This window comes from Somniosus microcephalus, chromosome 2, assembly GCF_052327205.1.
Source record: "Somniosus microcephalus isolate GS21.2 chromosome 2, FLI_Smic_1.0, whole genome shotgun sequence".
Lineage (NCBI taxonomy): Eukaryota > Metazoa > Chordata > Chondrichthyes > Squaliformes > Somniosidae > Somniosus > Somniosus microcephalus.
Genome location: NC_140988.1, coordinates 249,062,488 through 249,085,217, shown reverse-complemented (window position 1 = coordinate 249,085,217; position 22,730 = coordinate 249,062,488). Strand labels below are relative to the sequence as shown.

General features: G+C 44.4%; 1 protein-coding gene across 10 annotated transcripts in view; it reads right to left on the bottom strand.

The window, feature by feature from the left end:
- pcm1 (pericentriolar material 1) overlaps window positions 1-22,730 on the bottom strand; it is a 239,363-nt gene that overhangs the window by 124,770 nt on the left and 91,863 nt on the right. For 6 of the 10 annotated variants that reach the window (XM_085970813.1, XM_085970779.1, XM_085970788.1 and 3 more), the window contains 4 exons: window positions 18,226-18,355; window positions 17,709-17,846; window positions 11,158-11,348; window positions 7,244-7,492 (listed from right to left, as the gene is read on the bottom strand). In XM_085970813.1, the coding sequence (XP_085826939.1) occupies window positions 7,244-7,492; window positions 11,158-11,348; window positions 17,709-17,846; window positions 18,226-18,355 (708 nt within the window). The remainder of the gene's footprint in view (window positions 1-7,243; window positions 7,493-11,157; window positions 11,349-17,708; window positions 17,847-18,225; window positions 18,356-22,730) is intronic. The other 4 variants (XM_085970782.1, XM_085970823.1, XM_085970800.1 and 1 more) reach the window with 1 other exon arrangement.

The following is a 22,730-nucleotide window of genomic DNA, read 5'->3' as shown; positions in this document are numbered from 1 at the left end:
TGAGCCCTCTCAATGCAATGGAGAAACCCAACGTTTCCACCCATTGCAGCCCCCATTATATGTGACCACTCAAGGCTATGGCACTGAAAAATAAATCCAATTGCAAAGCTCTGGGCTGAATCCAGAAGTACCTGTGCGAGCGCTGAGTCAAAGCAGAAAGCTCTCTCCCTTTGTCTCTCTGCAAATCTCTCTCTCACACAGGAGTGGTCCAAAATGGCTACCACAAAGAATGCAGGAAGAGCCCCCTTTAAATAGCACCCCCCCCCAGCGACTGGGAACCGTTCCACTCAACCAGTCGCTGGGAGCGCCAGGCAGAAAGGAGGGCGCCACTGAAGTTCCGGTTCGGGGCGCACCAAGGGCGTTGCACCATGAAATGACATCAGGATCTGCGTGCGCAGCTGAGCGGGCGTTGCGGTTTTGCGTCGCCGCTAAATCTTCACTTAAGTTCGCGCCACACCCGGCCGCTAGCCGCTTCGCGCCCCACTTATCGCCCTCTTACGGCGCTACCAACTGAATTTCTAGGCCATTGTGTCACACAAACTGGAACAATTTCTTCCTCTACACCAGAAGCATAAACCTGTAGCACTCAGACACTTTATTAAAGCAGTATAGCATTTACAATCTGAATCATTAAAAAGCACTTCTGTATGGGACAAAAGTGTGTTTTTTTTCGGTTCATCGGGTTGTACAAGTAATATCCCAGAAATAGCTGTAAATCAGGAAATGGAAGGGAGGGAGGAACTCAAGAAAATTATAATCACCAGGGAAGTGGTACTGAGCAAATTGTTGGAGCCGCAGGCTGACAAGTCCCCGGGTCCTGATGGACTTCATCCTAGGGTCTTAAAAGAAGTGGCTAGTGAGATAGTTGATGCGTTGGTTTAAATTTTCCAAAATTCCCTAAATTCAGGGAAGGTTTCATTAGATTGGAAAAAAGCGAATGTAACTCCTTTATTCAAAAAGGGAGACAGAAAGCAGGAAACTACAGGCCAGTTAGCTTAACATCGGTCATAGGGAAGATGTTAGCAGCTATTATTAAAGACATTACAGCATGGCACTTAGAAAAGTTCAAAGTAATCAGGCAGAGTCAACATGGTTTTGTGCAAGGGAAATCATGTTTAACCAATTTATTGGAGTTCTTTGAGGAAGTAACATGTGCTGTGGATAAAGGGGAACCAGTGGATGTACTGTACTTAGATTTCCAGAAGGCATTTGATAAGGTGCCACATCAAAGGTTATTGCGGAAAATAAAAGCTCATGGTGTAGGGATAACATATTGGCATGGATAGAAGATTGGCTAGCTAAGAGGAAGAGAGTAGGCATAAATGGGTCATTTTATGATTGGCAAGATGTAACAAGTGGTGTGCCACAGGGATCAGTGCTGGGGCCTCAACTTTTTTACAATTTATATAAATGACTTGGATGAAGGGACCGAAGGTATGGTTGCTAAATTTGCTGATGACACAAAGATAGATAGCAAAGTAAACTGTGAAGAGGACATAATGAGGCTACAAAGGAATATAGATAGGTTAAGTGAGTGGGCAAAGATGTGGCAAATAGAGTATAATGTGGGAAAATGTGAAGTTGTCCATTTTGGCAGGAAGAATAAAAAAGCATATTATCTAAATGGTGAGAGATTGCAGAGCGATCTAGGTGTCCTAGTGCATGAATCACAAAAGGTTACTATGCAGATAATTAGGAAAGCTAATAGAATGTTATCGTTTATTGCGAGGGGAATTGAATACAGAAGTAGGGAGGTTATGCTTCAGTTATACACGGCATTGGTGAGACCACATCTGGAGTACTGTGTACAGTATTGGTCTCCTTATTTAAGGAAGGATGTAAATGCGTTGGAAGCAGTTCAGAGAAGGTTTACCAGACTAATACCTAGAATGGGCGGGTTGTCTTAATGAGGAAAGGTTGGACAGGCTAGGCTTGTATCCGCTGGAATTTAGAAGAGTAAGAGGTGACTTGATTGAAACATACAAGATCCTGAGGGGTCTGGACAGGGTGGATGTGGAGAGGATGTTTCCTCTTGTGGGAGAATCTAGAACTAGGGGTCACTGTTTAAAAATAAGGGATCACCCATTTAAGACAGAGATGAGGAGAATTTTTTTCTCAGAGGGTCGTGAGTCTTTGGAACTCTCTTCCTCAGAGGGCGGTGGAAGCAGAGTCTTTGAATATTTTTAAGGCAGAGGTAGATAGATTCTTGGTAAGCAAGGGGGAGAAAAGTTATCGGGGGTAGGCAGGAATGCGGAGGGCTCGAAGGACCGAGTGGCCTACTCCTGCTCTTAATTCTTATGTTTGTATGTTGTAGGGTTCTTCTATGCACTAGCGAAGATAGGAATTGAGGAAACTTAACGTTGAAGAGATTTTTAAGATTCTGTTGGTTTCGCCAAGAGACAAGTTGTTTATCAATACTGTTGTGTCTGTGTGTTGATAGAGACACTGAAGACAGGAGTTGGTTTCATCGGTGTTTACTAAGCAAAGTCTGGAGGGGAACTAACGGATATAACACAATATACAGGCTTATATAGCCCGAGTGGCCATTACCGGCATTGCAGCACACATGGGGCTCTTAAAGGCACATACACTACAATTCCTCCCCCTTTAGCTAACCAGTACATAATACTTTAAGTAATTATTAATTACATGTTATAAGAAAAATAATATACACATTGCTGCAGTTAATTAATTGTAAGTCAGTCTCTCTGGAGGCTTCCTGACTCGGTCCGGATAACGCCTCGGTTGTGTAGTAGGTTCTTTTGGCCAGGCTGATTCGGCTTGAATGCCAGTGTCGGGTTCATCGGGTTCCAGTATCACCGGATCGGAGGTAGATATGGGTATCTCTACTTCATAGTTAGGCGTGTAGGTTGTCCCTTTTCGGATGACACTATGATTTGGTCAGCATGGCGCCTTATTATGCTTTCTCCGATGTCCACGGTATACATCAGCGGTCCTAGTCGTGTGCAGATAGTTCCAGGCTGCCATTTCTCGGTACGGTAGTCCCAGGCCAAAACTTGTTGACCTATCTGGAAGGTTCTAGTTGGCCTTTCATTCATGCCTTGAAATTGCCGGTTCTCCACGTCCCTTCTGATGTTGGGCTTGATCAAATCCAGCCGGCATCTTAGGCTTCTATTGAAGAGCATCATGGCGGGAGTTTGGTTGGTAACCATATGTGTTGCATTCCTGTATGCGAACAAGAAGTTATCCACCTTGTGCTGAAGTTTTATGTCTTCATTACCCATGGCCTTTATGGCCTTCTTGAAGGTCTGGACAAACCTTTCAGCCAATCCATTGGTGGCGGGATGGTATGGGACGGACGTGTAGTGCTTAACCCCATTGTTTTTTAAGAACTTCCTGAATTCTTCGGACACAAATTGCGGTCCATTATCAGAACAGATCTGTTCAGGCAGCCCATTCCTGGCAAATATGGTCCTTAAGAACATTGAGTCCATAAATGGACCAGCAAAGTCGATGTGTACCCTTTGCCAGGGAGATGAGGGCCACTCCCATGGATGTAGAGGGGCTTGGGGTCGAGCGTTTTGGACCTTCTGGCATCCAAGGCAGCTCTTGGTCATTTCTTCTATGTCTCCATCAATACCTGATCACCATACAAACGCTCTGGCTAGGTTCTTCATTTTCACTCCACTCAGATGCCCCTCGTGAAGCTCCTTTAGCACTTTATCCTGGAGTTTGGGTGGAATCACCACTCTGGATCCACACATCAAGTTTCATCGGCATACTGACAGCTGTTCTCTTCTTTGCGAGAATGCTGGCAACAGTGGTTCGCCATGTGCTGGCCATCCCTTCACCGTTAAGTCGTAGACTCGTGAAAGAATCGGGTCATTTCTCGTTTCCTTTTCAATGGCAGAATTTGTTACTGGTAGACATTCCACTATGGTTGAGTGGAACATCTCCACTGGGTCTACTGTAGGTGCCTCTTCTACCGTTGGCAACGGTAGGCGCGATAAACCGTCAGCATTCCCATGCTGTTTTGATCCTTTGTATTCTATGTTATATTGGTGTGCCCCTAGAAAAAGGGACCACCTCTGTAGCCTTTGCGCTGTCATAATGGGAACACCCTTTTTAGGGTTGAATATGAAGATGAGGGGTTGATGGTCAGTCAACAAGGTAAATTTTTGTCCGTGTAGGTAATGGTTGAATTTCTTCACTCCCCATACCAGGCCGAGTGCTTCCCTGTCGATTTGGGCATAGTTACGCTCAGCTGAGTTCAATGAGCGTGACGCAAAAGCTATCGGCCGTTCCGAGCCATCAGGGAATTTATGCGATAATACTGCTCCTATGCCGTAAGGGGATGCATCGCACGCCAGTCTGATTGGCAGTGATGGGTTGTAATGAGCAAAAACTTCTTTGGACGTGATTAAGTCTTTGCATTTATGGAAGGCACGTTTACAGTCTTCGCTCCATTTCCAAATTACTCCTGTTTGTAGCAGTTCATTAAGAGGGTGTAGAAGAGTTGATAAGTTCGGTAAAAATTTATGATAGTAATTTATTAATCCCAGGAACGACCTTAATTGTGAAACATTTTCAGGTGCTGGGGCTTTTATGACTGCTTCAATTTTTTCAGGTGACTTATGCAACCCTTCCTTATTAATTATGTGGCCACAATATGATATTTGATTTTGGAAAAATTCGCACTTGGGGCGATTTGCTCGTAGGCCCCGTTCTCTCAGCCTAGTGAGCACCTGCTCCAAATTGGCAAGGTGCTCGTTGTCGTTTTCTCCTGTTACAAGGATGTCGTCTAGGTAGCATTGAGTCCCCGGAATCCCTTGGAGGACTTGCTCCATAGCTCTTTGCCAGATAGCTGGAGCGGATGCTACTCCGAAAACCAGTCGATTGTACTGGTACAGACTTTTGTGTGTATTTATCGTGAGTTTTTTTTTTTTTTTTTTTTTTTAAAGAGGCCTCTTCAACCTCCATGTGTAGATATGCCTGTGCCAAGTCAATTTTGGTGAAACGTTTCCCTCCGGATAGTGAGGCGAAAATATCTTCTATCCTCGGAAGAGGATACTGTACCGTGTGAAGGACCGGGTTTACCGTCACCTTGAAGTCTCCACAGATGCAAATTTTTCTCTGTTCTTCAGATTTATCATTATTCAATGCTTTCTTCATGACTGGAACGATGGGTGTTGCCCACTCGCTCCAATCTATTTTGGATAATACGCCTGCATTTTCCAAATTCTCCAGCTCTGCCTCGACTGCTGGACGAATTGTGTGTGGCACTGGTCTTGCTTTAAAAAACTTGGGAATTGCTGCATCTTCCACTTTTATTGAGGCGGTGATGCCTTTCAAGGTTCCTAGTTTCTCTTGAAACACTTCTTTGACGTTGGCCAAGGTGTCTTTTAATCGTTCAGCTATGACGTCATCATCGTTTTTTTTCTTACTGGTCACCGTCAGTGCCTGAATGGAGTGCCAGTCTAAACGTATTTTCCTGATCCATTCACGTCCTAACAGCGGTGGGCCACCATCTTGTAGAATGTATAAATACAACTTTTGTATTTCCTTGCCGTTGTATACAACAGGCACCCTTATTTTTCCTTTGGGGTATACTTTCTGCCCCGTATATGTTTTCAAGAAAATGGATGTGTCTTTTAAAGGTATATGCGGAAATAGCCTCTCGTAATCCCGTCGATTTATTACGGTCAGAGCTGATCCTGTATCTAGCTCCATTTTAACTGGGGACCCTGCTATCGTGAGGGTAACCCAAATGGTCTGGTAATCATCTTTGGCAAGTACATTATGTAATTTGAGACAGCTTAGTCTCTTGTTTTCGGAGTCGCTATCGCTCTTCTGGTCTTCGGAGCTACTGTCCATCATCATTTGTACCTTTCTGTACTTTTCTTTATTGATTTTTTTTTCCTGTCTGTGGATTTATTTTGTGCAGATCGGCATACCCGTGCAATGTGTCCAATCTTTCCGCATTGCCTGCATGTTTTGTCCTTGAACCAGCAGTCCCTCTGGTCATGGGTGGATCTGCCGCAGCGATAACATCTCTCGAAACCCTGTGTCATTTCATGGGTGCCGAAGTCCTGTGTCTTTTGTTGTATTTCTGCAGCTCCTCTTGCGGCTGCTTCGTATGATACAGCCATACTGAAAGTCTTGTCCAGTGTTAAATCTTTTTCAGAAAGCAGCCTTTTCTGTGTTCCTTCACTTAAGAGACCGCAGATGAATTTGTCTCGAAGATAATCTGCTAGTCCTGCCCCAAATTGGCAGTGTTTTGATAGCTTTCTTAATTTGGTGAGGTAATCAGCGTTACTTTCATTCTTGTGTTGATTTCTCTTGAAGAATTTGAATCGTTCCGCTATCAGCAGCGGTGTTGGGTTTAAGTGTTCCCGTAGGGTATCAACAATTTCTTTAAAATCCTTGTCCTTTGGTTTGGCTGGAGTGATTAAATTTCGTAACAGCCCGTATGTCTTTGCGCCCATTAGATTCAGCAGTACTGAAGCTTTTTTTTCATCATCTATTCCATTTGCAGTGCAATATACCTCCACTCTTTCCACATGTGGTCCAATCCTCTATCTCGCTATCAAAAGCATCAATATTGCCAGACTTAGGCATCTTAGAAAAGATATGGCGCTTCCCGCGCTTTTCTTTCTTTTCTGCAGAAAAGATATGGTGCTTCCCGCGCTTTCTCGCCGCTGCTGCCGATGACAACGCTGTTTCCCGCGGTTTCCGTTATTTTTTTATTTATTTATTTACAGTTGGAGACTCGTTCCCGCCGGACTTTCTCTCTAGGTCTGAACGCTGACCTGTTTGCAGCGCCGGCCGTCTCCCGAATGCTCCCTCCCCGTCTGTTACTGCTTGCCTCCGCTTTCGCTGCTTGGCCCAGCTGTAAAACCAGCCGCTGGAGCCCCAGCCTGACGCCCAGGAAAGATTAGCGCAGTACCTGCCACCAGCTTAGCCAGCTGGTGAAACCACAGCTTTTTTCACTTTCTTGATTCTTCTGGACGCCAGAGGAATCGATGTCCTTGAGGTGCTGCCGAATTGCAGGTAAGTCCGTTTCCACTTCGTCGCCACTGTTGTGTCTGTGTGTTGATAGAGACACTGAATACAGGAGTTGGTTTCATAGGTGTTTACTAAGCAAAGTCTGGAGGGGAACTAACGGATATATCACAATATACAGGCTATATAACCCGAGTGGCCATTACCGGCATTACAGCACACATGGGGCTCTTAAAGGCACATACACTACAAATACACATATTCTTTGAACAGTACCAACCTGTTCTTGCTCTCTCTTGCATTGTGTGTTCCTTGGCTTCTGCTTTGATTGGGATACACTGTATATGTTTCATGAGAGCTTGTCTCAACTTCTTCTTCTGGTTGGGCAATCGCATCAGATTGGTAGTCATCATCATCATCATCAACAGCAGCAGCACCAGCACCATCATTATTCTCATCCTCTTCATCTTCATCATCATCATCATCATCTAATGCACCTTGGGTAGAACCACCCCAAGTAGCCATAGTCCTGTGAAATATTAATGGCCTCAAGAATTGTATCATGAATTTAAATCATTACTATTGCAACTCCATTGGCTACTCTCCAACATTTATAAAATAAGGGTCTTGCAGCCAAAAAATTAAACATTGGTCGAAGAGAAAGTTTATCTCCCTACACTTTTCGCAACGCAATTTACCCCGACCTATTCTGTTAAAAGCATAAATGCTAAAATTTCCTGAAACTTTGTGGTTTTCTGAGTCATAGGAAAAACTAACAATGGATAAACATCTTAGCTTTTCAGCACTGGGATCTAGTTGAATCCATCCCTAAATTATGATGAAAATCTCTCTTTCCCTTTCCAGTTATAAGAGTACCAAATAAAATTGGATTTTTTGGCCTTAACCCAGTTTCTGGTGGAAACATAGAAGATAGGAGCAGGAGTAGGCCATTCGGCCCCTCGAGCCCACTCCGCCATTTAATGAGATCATGGCTGATCATCCAAATTCAGTACCCTGTCCCTGCTTTCTCCCCATATACCTTGATCCCTTTAGCCTCATGAAACATATCCAACTCCTTCTTGAATATATTTAATGAATTGGCCTCAATTGCCCTGTGTGGCAGAGAATTCCACAGGTTCACCACTCTCTGGGTGAAGAAATTCCTCCTGATCTCAGTCCTAAATGGCTTACCCTTATCCTGTGACCCCTGGTTCTGGACTCCCCCGCCATCGGGAACATCTTTCCTGCATCTAGTCTGTCTAGTCCTGCTAAAATTTTATAAGTTTCAATGAGATCACCTCTCATTCTTCTAAACTCTAGCGAACATAAGCCTAATTGACCCAATCTCTCCTCATACGTCATTCCTGCCATCCCAGGTATCAGTCTGGTGAATCTTCGCTGCACTACCTCCATGGCAAGAACATCCTTCCTCAGATAAGGCGACCAAAACTGCACACAATACTCAAGGGTGTGGTCTCACCAAGGCCCTGTACAACTGCAAGACATCCTTGCTCCTGTACTCAAATCCTGTCGCTATGAAGGCCAACATACCATTTGCCTTCTTAACCGCCTGCTGCACCTGCATGCTTACCTTCAGCAACTGGTGCACAAGGACACCTAGGTCTCATTGCACTTCCCCTTTTCCCAATCTATTGCCGTTCAGATAATAATCTGTCTTCCTGTTTTTGCCACCAAAGTGGATAACCTCGCATTTATCCACATTATACTGCATCTGCCATATCACCCAACCTGTCCAAATCGTACTGGAGTTTCTCTGCATCCTCCTCACAGCACACACGCCCACCCAGCTTTGTGTTGTCTGCAAACTTGGAGATATTACATCCCTCGTCTAGATCATTAATATATATTGTGAATAGCTGGGGTCCTAGCACCGACCCCTGCGGAACCCCACTAGTCACTGCCTGCCACTCGGAAAAAGACCCGTTTATTCCAACTCTTTGCTTCCTGTCTGCCAACCAGTTCTCTATCCAAGACAGTATCTTACCCCCAATCCCATGTGCTTTAACTTTACACGCTAATCTCCTATGCGGGACCTTATCGAAAACCTTCTGAAAGTCCAAATAAACCACATCCACTGGTTCTCCCTTATCTATTCTACTAGTTACATCCTCAAAAAATTCCAGTAGATTAGTCAAGCATGATTTACCTTTTGTAAATCCATGCTGACTTTGTCCGATCCTGTCACTGTTTTCCAAGTGCTCTGCTATTACATCTTTTATAAATGGACTCTAGCATTTTCCCCACTACCAATGTCAGGCTTACCGGTCTATAATTCCCCGTTATCTCTCTACCACCCTTTTTAAATAGTGGGCTTACATTAGCTATCCTCCATTTTGGACAGAGGTTCACAGCACAGAAAAGTCAACTATTCAACGAAGAGATGAATTCATTTCAGGAGATCATGGGTTGAGCCTCATTGTGGGGAATGCTTTAAAGTTGGAATTGAATTCTATGGGCTCGATTTTCAGTGTGCCGTGGAGTTGGGATTGGAGCCGTACGGGGGGTTAAATTCCCGAAATCGGGGGTCCCGACCCTATCCCACCTCCATGCCATTTTCAAAGGAGGCGGGTACCCGCCCCGCACTGGGACCCGCTTCCCCGAGGCGGGAAGGGATTAGTGCTAATTAACTGCCTGTTAGTTAACAGGCAGTTTTGAGCCTAATCCCTGTTTTTAAGCTTGAACTGTGGGATTCCCGACAGCTTCAAACCACGCCAAGTTGGAAGAGTCGGGCCGTCGGGTTGAAGGACTTGGAGGGGTCGACATGTCGGTTTTCAGGTGAGTGATGTGTGCATGAGTGCAAAGGTAAGTGTGTTTGGTGTGTCTAAAGTGATTAAAGAAGTGTAAATTGCCTTTTCAGCCTTCCTTCCTTTAGGTTCGGGGAGTCCCTCATCTCGCCGTCACAGAAAGCAGAATGGCTGCAAACTGTCAAAAGTGACAGCCTGCAGCTTTCTGTGCAGGAGAGATTTCTAACTGAGTCTGTGGAGAAGGACTCGTGTTAGAAGTAAGACTGTCAGTGTTTGACAGCTTCAAACAGCTGTGAAACACTGATATTTCATCTGTCAAAACATCTTGACAGATGAAATTTCAGTCTGTGACATCACCTGCTGCCATCACCTGGCCCCTAATTGGCCTGCTGAGCCCGCTGGGCGGGCTCAACAAGGTCAATCAAGTTAAAATCGCGTGGGTTGGCCGAAAGTTGTAGTCCCGCCTCCAACCCGGCTTCTGAATGAAAATCCAGCCCTATTTGTCTCGAAACAAATTTTCTGATAATTGAAATTTACATTGCTTAGTTCAAATTGTTGCCAATTCATTGTTTTTAGTGCAAAAATGTCTTTTGACTCAATGGTGACACTCTCACCTCCAAGGAAGGTCATGGGTTCACTGCAGAACTTGAGCACATAATCTAGGCTGACACTTCTTTTGGATGTGATGTCTGCCTGTTGAAGTAGCAGTGTTCAGGGAAATTATTATGGTGTTCTGATCAACATTTATCCTTCAACCAACACCAGAAATAGATTAGCTAGTCATTTATCTGACTGTTGTTTGTGGGATCTTGCTGAGTGAAACTGGCTGCTGCATTTGCCTACACAACAGTGACTAAAAAAGTAATTAACTGGCTGTGAAATGCTTTGGGATGTCCCAAGGATGCAAGTTCTTTCTTTGAATTAGCAGGGATAGACTAAACTGTTAGCATACAAGAGAGAACCCAATTCTGTATCCTGGCCAAGCTTTACTTAACATGGAGTGCCTGGTGTGGACAATACATGCCAAAAATGGAAAAGTCTATTTAGCATAGCTCACACCTTAATGACCAAAAACTGTAATTTTTAAAAAATATGGCAAAAATTTACTATAGATAAAATGTAACACTCAATACAATTAGCCTTAAATTAGCTTAAATCATACTTAAATCAAACTATTCCATTAAATTATTCCAAAAAAAGGCCATGTTTAATTTAATTGTATGATTAGCAAACTGTGCAACACTTTTGAAGGCCTGTTATCAAAAAGTTGTTTTGTGCATAACAGCATTGTAGCTCACTCAGTAGAGAACATCTGAGCAATTGTTTAGAATTGACAACAGTTAAGTTCGAATCAACCAGCCTATTCAGGGTCAAGTGCAGGTAATTCAAACCTTAATCCAGCAAGGTTACTTATATATTGTGATCTAACCTTTCAGTTCTGCTGAGCTGCTGTGTGCCCTGTGTATCTGTCCCTTCACTTCTGACAGATGCAGCAATGATGGAGTTGCTATCAGTCAGTGTATTTTGCCGCTGATGTTCAGCCATTAATGCTTCAAGTTGTTTTCTTCTCTGGCGCAACTCTTCTCGCAGAATTTGGTGTCTCCGCATTTCAGACCACAGCTGGATATCATTTGTAAAAAAAATACAGGGCAGTAATCACTCAGTATAATGCAGATTAATACCAGTTAAGTCATATCCTTATTTTAAGAATGATGGTCATCCAATTTTACAGAAATTTCATAATCAGTTGATGGGGTATTTGGTACTAAACGCCTATGACCTCCCCTTCAATCCTCACCTGACATCAAGTGAGAGTTGCTCATGAATTTCTTTGTATCCAACACTTAGGCTTTCTGTGCAACTTCCTCTTCCAGCCCCCAAACCTCCCTTAACTCTGCTATCTCCCAACCCCCACCCAAAGACCACACCAAATCCCCCAAAGCCCTCATCAGATTAGTCTCCTGAGACACACCACCTCTTCCAGTGACCTCCTTCCCATCCAGCTCCTAGAATCATAGAATGATTACAGCGCAGGAGGTCGTTCGGCCCGTCAAGCCCTCATGTCGCCTTTGGTTCTTCTGACAATCACCTTAAATCTGTGTCCTCTGGTTCTTGACCTTTCCACCAATGGGAATAGTTTTTCTCTACTCTGTCTGGACCCCTCATGATTTTGAACACCTCTATCTAATCTCCTCTCAACCTTCTCTGCTCTGAGGACAACCCCAGCTTCTCTAGTCTATCCACGTAACTGAAGACCCTCATCTCTGGAACCATTCTTGTAAATCTTTTCTGCACCCTCTCCAAGGCCTTCACATCCTTCCTAAAGTGCAGTGCCCAGAATTGGAGAAAGTATTCTAGTTGAGGTCAGACCAATGTGTTAAAGGTTTATCATAACTTCCTGGCTTTTGTACTTATGGGCTGGATTTTCCAAGCCCCGAGGAGGTGGGCATGGAGGCGGGACAGCCGGTAAAATCGGAGAAAATGGGGGCGGGTGGCAAACCTGCTCCCATCCCGCCTCCGTGCCCTTTTGCCAGGAGGCGGGAGGATGTGCAGCTTCGGGTCCTGTCTCCTGGAGGCGGGAAAGGCATTTCATTCTTTTAATTGCCTGTTAACAGGTAGTTAACAAGCAGAAAAAAGGATCAATGCCATTTTACCTTCACAGGTGAAGGTTTCCTGACCTCGGACAACCCCGCCGGGTTGGAGGCGACGTGGAGGTCGTCTGCAGTGGTCGGAGGCACCTGGAAGTAAGGTGTAGAGGTGAGTGATGGGTGCAAGTGTGGAGTGGTAAGTATGCAAGGGGAGTGATAAGTTTTAAAAAGTATGCACTTACCTCGTTTTCATTCTACAGCCTTTAGCCGCGCTGGATGGGGAGAGTCGACATTCTCCTCGTCAATTTCACATAATGGCTGTTGGATCCTCCGATCCTACAGACATGTGAAATTTACAAAGTTGAAAGGTTTGATGAGTCCTCACCACAAAGTCTCATCAAACTAAAGAGAATGTCAGTGTTTGACAGCTTCACAGAGCTGGCAAACACTTATTTCTTCTTTCAAGAAGTCTTAACAGATAGCACGTCTGACGTTGATGTGATCTGTCACTGACTTCTCACTAATTGGCCTGCTGAGCCCGTAGGGCGGGATTAACAAGCTCAATCAGGGGAAAATCCCTCTGATCGGTTAGGCGAGGATGGAGGCGGGACATTGACACAACAAGCAGTCCCGCCTCCAACTTGCTTCCATTCACAAAATCCAGCCTTGTGCCTCTATTTATGAAGCCCAGGATCCCGTATGCTTTTTTAACCGCTTTCTCAACCTGCCTTGCCACCTTCAAATGATTTCTGCACATATACACCCAGGTCTCTCTGTTCATGCACCCCCTTTAGAATTGTACCCTTTAGTTTATATTACCTCTCCTCGTTCTTCCTACAAAAATGTATCACATTGCACTTTTTTGCATTAAATTTGATCTGCCACGTGTCCACCCATTCCACCAGCCTGTCTATGTCCTCTTGAAGCCTATCACTATCCTTCTCACTGTTCACTATACTTCCAAGTTTTGTGTCATCTGCAAATTTTGAAATTGTGCCCTGTACATCCAAGTCTAAGTCATTAATATATATCAAGAAAAGCAGTGGTCCTACTAATGGTCTCTGGGAAACATCACTGTGTACCATCCTCCAGTCTGAAAAACAACTGTTCACCACTACTATTTCTGTCACATAGCCAATTTCATATCCATGCTGCCACTGTCCCTTTTATTCCATGGGCTTCAACTTTGCTGGCAAGCCTATTATGTGGCACTTTATCAAACAGCTTTAGGAAGTCCATGTACACCACATTAACCGCATTGCCCTCATCAACCCTCTCTATTACCTCATCAAAAAACTCAAATCAAGCTCGTCAAACACGATTTGCCTTTAACAAATCTGTGCTGGCTTTCCTTAATTAATCCACACTTGTCCAAGTGACTGTTAATTTTGTCCCGGATTATTGTTTCTATAAAAGCTTCCCCACTACCGTGGTTAAACTGACTGGCCTGTATTTGCTGGATTTATCCTTGCACCCTTTTTTGAACAAGGGTGTAACATTTGCAATTCTCCAGTCCGCTGGCATCACCCTAGTATCCAAGGACAATTGGAAGATTATGGCCAGTACCTCTGCAATTTCCACCTTTACTTCCCTCAGTGTCTGCTCCTGATGACTTATCTACTTTCCTCAGTGTCTGCTGCTGATGACTTATCTACTTTAAGTACAGCCAGCCTTTCTAGTACCTCCTCTATCAATTTTTAGCCCATCCAGTGCCTACAGAAGACTTTTGGGTTCCCTTTTATGTTAGCTGCCAATCTATTCTCATACTCTGTGCCCCTCATTTCCTTTTACACTTCCCCTCTGAATTGTCTATATTCAGCCTGGTTCGCACTTATATTCTCAACCTGACATCTGTCATATGCCTCCTTTTTCTGCTTCATCTTACTCTCTTATCTCTTTCGCCATCCAGAGAGCTCTGACTTTGGTTGCCCTACATTTCCCCCTTGTGGGAATGTACCTTAACTGTACCCGAACAATCTCTTTTTAAAGGCAGCCCATTGTTCCGATTAACAACAGAAAATGCTGGAAAAACTCAGGCAAATCCGTGGAGAGAAACACCTCCGTTCAGTCCGTAAGGGTGACCCCGAGCTTCCGGTCACCTGTCATTTCAATTCACTGCTCCATTCCCATTCAGACCTCACCGTCCTCGGCCTCTTACACTGTTCCACGGAAGCTCAACGTAAACTCGAAGAACAGCACCTCATCTTCCAATTAGGCACTTTACAGCCTTCTGGACTCAATATCGAGTTCAACAATTTCAGATCATAACCTCGGCCCCTATCATATTTTTTATCCACACTTTTGGTTTGTGCCTTTTCCTTTTTTTTCCTCTCCCACATGGCAGCTGTCTTTCATTCTGCCAGCGCATTTCACACTTCATCTAGAGCCATCCTTTGTCTCTTTACCTGTCCTATTACCATCTCGTCTCGCCTTGAATATTTCTTAATGTCTCTTCGTCCCCCACAGACCTTCCCTTCAGTTCTTTCATCCCCTCCCCCATTTCCCAGCCCCCAAACTTGCTTTTTAATCTGTTTCATTTCCTGCTTTTTTCTCAGTTCTGACGAAGGGTCTTTGACCTGAAACGTTAACTCTGTTTCTCTCTCCCCGGATGTTGCCTGGCCTGCTGAGTTTTTCCAGCGTTTTCTGTTGTTGTTTTGGATTTCCAGCATCCGCAGTATTTTGCTATCAGATCATTGTTCCGATTAGTTTTGCCTGCCAATCTTTGCTTTCAATTTAACTGGGCCAGATCCATTCTCAACCCACTGAAATTGGCTTTCCTCCAATTAAGTATTTTTACTCGAGATTGCTCCCTGTCTTTTTCCATAGCTAATCTAAATCTCATGATACTATGATCACTGTTCCCTAAATGTTCCCTTACTGACACCACCTCATTCTCCAGAACCAGATCCAGCAATGCCTCCTTCCTTGTTGGGCTGGAAACGTACTTATCAAGAAAGTTCTCCTGAACACACTTTAGAAATTCTTCCCCCTCTCTGCCCTTTAGACTATTACTATCCCAGTCTATATTAGGATAGCTAAAGTCCCCCATCACTACTCTATAGTTCTTGCACCTCTAATTTCCCTGCAAATTTGCTCCTCTGTATCCTTCCCACCAGTTGGTGGCATATAGAATACACCTAGTAGTGTAATGGCACCTCTATTGTTTCTTAACTCTAACCAAACAGATTCAGTCCATGGCCCCTCCAGGACATCCTCACTCTCTCCAGCACTGTAATATTTTCCTTAATCAATACTGCCACCCCATCTCCTTTCTTTCCTTCCCTATCTTTCCTGAACATCTTATATCCAGGAATATTTAGTACCCAATCCTGTCCTTTTATGAGCCAGGTCTCTGTTATCGCCACATCATATTCCCATGTGGCTATTTGCGCCTAACTACTCAATTATCTTTCCACAGCCTAATAACTACCGATATCAACAACCCCATAATTTCCTCAAGTACTATTCAGCTCCCTTTTCAAAACTGCCGCCACTCCCTCCTTAAAAAGTCAACCCTGACCACTCCGGGGTTACTACCTATTACCTAATTTCTAACCTCCCTTCACCACCTTCAACTCCACAAATGCTGCTGTGCTGTACGATATCCAGTTGTGTGAACCAGCTGTCTCCAGTTCAACAATTGGCAAGACATAAATCCATAAATTTCAGCTCTTGCCAGAAACTGCACACCTTATACGATGTGCAACCCAGCCTTCCTGTCCAACCTCCAGTGGTGTTCTAAGCCCACATCTAGTCCATCAGCAACACAACTACCTCCACCATCACAAAAAAATCATCCATTTACACTCCTACTTCACCACCACCAAAATCCTTGCCAAGGCCATTATCTCCACACTTGATTTCCACAACGCTCTTTTTATTGGCCTCTTTAATTTTACCGTACAGAAATGGGGATGTTCGCCTGTCTTTTTCCATAGCTAATCTAAATCTCATGATACTATGATCACTGTTCCCTAAATGTTCCCTTACTGACACCACCTCATTCTCCAGAACCAGATCCAGCAATGCCTCCTTCCTTGTTGGGCTTAGGCTGATAAGTGGCAGGTAACATTTGCGCCAGAGATGTGCCAGGCAATGACTATCTCCAACAAGCGAGAGTCTAACCACCTCCCCATGACATTCAACGGCATTACCATCGCCAAATCCCCCACCATCAACATCCTGGGGGGGTCACCATTGACCAGAAACTTAACTGGACTAGCCACATAAATACTGTGGCAACAAAAGCAGGTCAGAGGCTAGGTATTCTGCAGCGAGTGTCTCACCTCCTGACTCCCCAAAGCCTTTCCACTATCTACAAGGCACAAGTCAGGAGTGTGATGGAATACTCTCCACTTGTCTGGATGAGTGCAGCTCCAACAACACTCAAGAAGCTTGACACCATCCAAGACAAAGCAGCCCGTTTGATTGGCACCCCAGCTACCACCTTAAACATTCACTCCCTCCACCACCGGCGTACCATGGCTGCAGTGTGCACCATCTACAAGAAGCACTGCAGCAACTCGCCAAGGCGTCTTCGGCAGCACCTCCCACCTAGAAGGACAAGGGCAGCAGGTGCATGGGAACACCACCACTTCCAAGTTGCCCTCCAAGTCACGAACCAGCTTGACTTAGAAGTATATCGCCGATCCTTCATCATCGCTGGGTCAAAATCCTGGAACTCCCTACCTAACAGCACTGTGGGAGTACCTTCACCACACAGACTGCAGCGGTTCAAGAAGGCAGCTCACCACCACCTTCTTAAGGACAACTAGGGATGGGCAATAAATGCTGGCCTTACCAGCAATGCCCAGATCCCATAAGCGAATTTAAAAAAAACTTGTCCAGATCTCTGCAGCTCATATACTATCCAGCACTATGTCTCACATGACAATTTCCCGTCCTTGCCAGCTCCACTGGGTCCCTGCCTTAGTGCAAACACCTCAAAATCTTAATACTTGTTTTCCACTCTCCATGGCTTCATTCCTTTGCCTAGATCTGTAATCTTCTTCAACCTATAGCCCAGTACACACTCCTGTCGTCCAACATTGGTGTATTGTATGCCCCCCCACCCCCATTCTGCCATTGAAGGCACACTTTCAATCACCACTGGAATTCTCTTCCTAAATACTTTCGCCTGATGACACCTCTCTCTCCCAACTTCAAAAACTCTTCAAAGCCTCCCTGTTTTTGACCACCTCCCCTAATTTATCTCCCTTTCCCTATTCTGCTGCCCTGAACTTTCTGTAAAAGGTCTTCATTGTTCCTATTAAGTAATAAAATATCTGAAGTGCAAGTTATTGTTGAACTATTCCTTTTCAAACAAATATGATGCAAATATACTATTAATTGCATAGCTAAATACAAGAATATGTTAACCGCTATTCATTACCTCACTATCAGGAGGTGGAGCCGCAACCGGGTCAGGTAAAGCCTTTGCTGTTGCACCCTGACCGCTGACCGCAGGGGTAGATGTAACAATGGGGGCTTTTATTTTCGTCAGGTTTCCTGCACTCGATGTTGACAACTGCTTGTAAACAAAACCCATGTGATTATATGTAGCACCAAGCAAGACCTGCAGCACACCTCTTCATGACTGTTAACTACCAGTTATAAATGGCAAATATATATTTATACGTAAGCTTTTAAGAAAGCATTAAATTCTCTAAAACATTAAAATTTACTAACTGTTGGCAATTAACCACAATTTAATATAAATAAAAAAAATCGTTTCACATTAAGATAAATGTTTTGTACTTCAAAAGTGCAGCAGGAAATAAAAAGAACTTAAGTAACATTTTCTGAGAAAAACACTAGCATCATTCTGAAATGCTTTATATCTGATATATATACATAGAGATTTGTGGCTATTCCAAATCTTTTTTTTTAAAGAAATCAAACATAGCCACCTGTAGGTCAGGGCATGATCTCTGCAGATGCTTAATCTTCTCTTGAATTTCCATCAACCGTTTTCTTTCTTCTTGTAACTGCTTCAATTCTTGCTGCTGTTGCTGAAGTTTAGCTTCATAGAACTTCTCTCTATTGCAGAAATTCACATTGAGAAAAAAAACACCCTCAATCAATACCACCTTTTATAGTCACCAGAAGTAAAACTGAGTATATACCCCAAAATTAAATTCAGAAACTGCCCGAAATAAAACTGAACCACAGCACAGGACATTACTAGATCAATAAGGCGATTATGAATAAACAGCTTGACTGGAAGCAGCAAATTGGGATAACAACTACTTTGTTGGAGAAGCGTAGACTCAGCCGTTATTATTGAGGCTTTTAAAATGTTGAAGGGAATTAAATCTATTCAGTCAATAGGTTATTTGAGTTAGATTGTACAGGAGAACTAAAGAACATGAGCATAAAATATGAAAGCCAAGAATTAGGGTAGATGCTAGGTAGTATTGCTTCTTAGAGTCACTGACCTCTGAAATTGATTACCAACATGTGCATTAGGTAAGGATTCACTGCAGCAACAACAACTTGTCTTTATATAGCGCTTTTAACGTAGTAAAACGTCCCAAGGCATTTCACAAGAGCGATATAAAACAAAATTTGACACTGAGCCACAAAAGGAGATATTAGGGCAGATGACCAAAAGCTTGATCAAAGAGGTAGGTTTTAAAGAGCAGCTAAAAAGGAGGAAAGAGAGGTGGAGAGATTTAGGGAAGGAATGCCAGAGAGTAGGTCCTTGGCAGCGGAAGGCACGACCACCAATGGTGGAGCGATGAAAATCGGGCATGCTGAAGAGGCCAGAATTAGATAAATGTTTTCCAGAGCACTTAGAAAACAGTGACCGGATCGGACAAAGTCAACATGGATTTACAAAAAGGTAAATCATGCTTGACTAATCTACTGGAATTTTTTGAGGATGTAACTGGTAAAATAGATAAGGGAGAACCAGTGGATGTGGTGTATTTGGACTTTCAGAAGGCTTTCGATAAGATCCCACATAAGAGATTAGCATGTAAAGTTAAGGCACATGGGATTGGGGGCAAGGTATTGACTTGGATAGAGAACTGGTTGGCAGACAGAAAGCAAAGAGTTGGAATAAACGGGTCTTTTTCCGAGTGGCGGGCAGTGACTAGTGGGGTACCGCAGGGATCGGTCCTTGGACCCCAGCTATTCACAATATATATTAATGATCTGGACGAGGGAACTAGATGTAATATCTCCAAGTTTGCAGATGACACAAAGCTGGGTGGGCGTGTGTGCTGTGAGGAGGATGCAGAGAAACTCCAGTACGATTTGGACAGTTTGGGTGATTGGGCAGAAGCATGGCAGATGCAATATAACGTGGATAAATGCGAGGTTATCCACTTTGGTGTCAAAAACAAGGCGGCAGATTATTATCTGAATGGCAATAGATTGGGAGAAGGAAGTGCAACGAGACCTGGGCGTCCTTGTGCACCAGTCGCTGAAGGTAAGCATGCAGGTGCAGCAGGCGGTTAAGGCGGCAAATGGTATGTTGGCCTTCGTAGCGAGAGGATTTGACTACAGGAACAAGGATGTCTTGCTGCAGTTGTACAGGGCCTTGGTGAGACCACACCTTGAGTATTGTGTGCAGTTTTGGTCGCCTTATCTGAGGAAGGATGTTCTTGCCATGGAAGGAGTGCAGCGAAGATTCACCAGGCTGATACCTGGGATGGCAGGAATGACGTATGAGGAGAGATTGGGTCGATTGGGCTTGTACTCGCTGGAGTTTAGAAGAATGAGAGGGGATCTCATTGAAACTTATAAAATTCCAACAGGACTAGACAGACTAGATGCAGGAAGGATGTTTCCGATGGTTAGGGAGTCCAGAGCATGGGGTCACAGTCTAAGGATAAGGGGTAAGCCATTTAGGACAGAAATGAGGAGGAATTTCTTCACCCAGAGAGTGGTGAACCTGTGGAATTCTCTACCACAGAAGGCAGTAGAGGCCAATTCATTAAATATATTCAAGAAGGAGTTGGATATATTTCTTAAGGCTAAAGGGATCAAGGGATATGGGGAGAAAGCAGGGACAGGGTACTGAATTTGGATGATCAGCCACAATCGCATTGAATGGTGGAACAGGCTCGAGGGGCCAAATGGCCTACTCCTGCTCCTATCTTCTATGTTTCTAGAAGCGCAGATATTGTGGGGCTGGTGGAGATGACGGAGATGGCGGGGGGTCGAGGCCATGGAGGGATTTGAAATCAAAGATGAGAAAATCAAGGCCTTACTTTACTGGGATGCAATGTAGGTCAGTGAGCACAGGGGTGATGGGTGAAAGGGACTTGGTGAAGTTAGGTCACGGGCAGCAAAGCTTTGGATGACTTCAAATTTATGGAGGGTAAAACGTAGGAGGCCAGCCAGGAGTGTGCTGGAATATTCAAGTCTAGAGGTAACAAAGGCATGGATGAGGGTTTCAGAAGATGAGCTGAAGCGGGGCGGAGTCAGGCGATGTTCCAGAAGTGGAAACAGGCGGTCTTGGTTATGGTGTGGATATGTGGTTGGAAGCCCATCTCGGGGTCAAATATGACACCGAGGTTACGAACAGTCTGGTTCAGCCTCAAACAGTAGCCAGGGAGAGAGATGGAGTCGGTGGCTAGGGAACGGAGTTCGTGATGGGGACCGAAGACAATGCCTTCGGTCTTCCCAATGTTTACTTGGGAGGAAAGAAATTTCTGCTCATCCAGTACTGGATGTCAGACCAGCAGTCTGACAATTTAGGGACAGTGGAGTAGCCCATCAAAAGGGAGCTCAACAAATCGAGAGTCAAGGACATCAAGTTATGGAAGCTAGGTGAGGGGTATTTGGAATTATTGACTGCAGCCTTCTTGACTGCCTTCAGTAAGCAAAAAGGAGTTTTCCAGAGTTACCCCATAATTGGCCTAAACTTTTATTCTCTTTTTTTGCATCTCCCAGAAAATTGCTTGATTGGGAAGGCGGAGGAGGGGGCGGAGGTGATAATGCATGTCGGCTGTACCATGTCTGGATGGAACCGGTTTGGCGGGCCAAATACTCTTCTCTTGTCTTTATTGTATGTCCATATACATGTTCATATGTTACAATTGTCTTAAGTGCACGAGCATACCCATACATTACATCTCGTGACAGTAGAGCATGGATTTGTGGCCACAATTCTTTCCACAGACCGTCAAGTAGAATTACTGCAGGTGCCTTTTCTCACAACACTCAATCTCAGTAATGTACTGATCGATTTACATGAAATTGATGAATTACTTTAATTTAAAAAAGTACTGCCCCATTTGTTGACCACTGACATTATAAAAGGATGGGCTTCCCCATAGGCCTCCACTGTTATTACCATAGATTCCTTGGTTCAGCTAATGATGTAACACTAGAATAATAGTGTTAACTGTTATTTTGCCAAAACGACAAAAAAAATATTGGCATTATAAGGGGTTAAAAATTCCTGCGCTATTTTTGCATACTGGTTCACAAATTCATTAAAATAGTATATACAGGTAGACTATCCTTTATCCGAAAACCTCGGGACCAGCCGTGTTTCGGTTTTCGGAAAAGGGCAGCAGGCACATGGGAACACCACCACCTCCAAGCTCCCCTCCAAGTCACACACCATCCTGACTTGGAAATATATCGCTGTTCCTTCAAAAGGAACTGGCTGTGAAGAAAGAGAAGGTCCGACTACAAGCAGAGGCTGCTACATTGGACGCCACGCTGGAGGCACTACACATTGAGAAAGAAGCAGCTGCCGCTACTGCTGAGGCGGAGATATGGGAAGCGGCACTAGAAGCAGAGGTGGGGGAGCACCGCAGCATTGCTCGTCCTGCATCACCTCAAAGCACTGAGAGGCGGACAAGCGACTATGTCCAGGAGCAGGCTAGGATACGCACAGACATCTCCTCCTTCCCAAACTTTGAACCATTGCACGAGAACACGGAATCACCATCACCAGCCCAACATGAGGTCACTCAGGTGAATCATTCACGCTACACTGATGACGACCCCTTCCTTGTTATTGATGACTGGTCACACGAAGGAGTTTGCAGCGCTCCCGAAGAAACCTGTGCCTCAATCCGCCGCTCCCAGCCACTTGGAAGGTACTCATGCCAAAATTCCACATCAAAAAAGAACCCTTTTCAAAGGCTAGAACAGGTCACCCGGCATGGCAGTCTCCCATCCAATCGCAGCCCTTCCGATGCGATCATACTCTGGCAGCCCATGCACAGACTCCTAATATGACAGGCATTGCCCAGTATTTGGCACGTAGAGAACTTGTAATCACAGGTCTCTCAAAATTTGACGACAAGCCAGAGAGTTTTAGAGCATGGCAGTCATCCTTCCTTAATGCCACTGGCGGCTTGAGCCTGAGTGCTAGTGAGGAGTTGGATTTGTTGTCATCATGGCTGGGCAAAGAATCGTCAGAACATGCCCGTAGGATCCGGTTTGT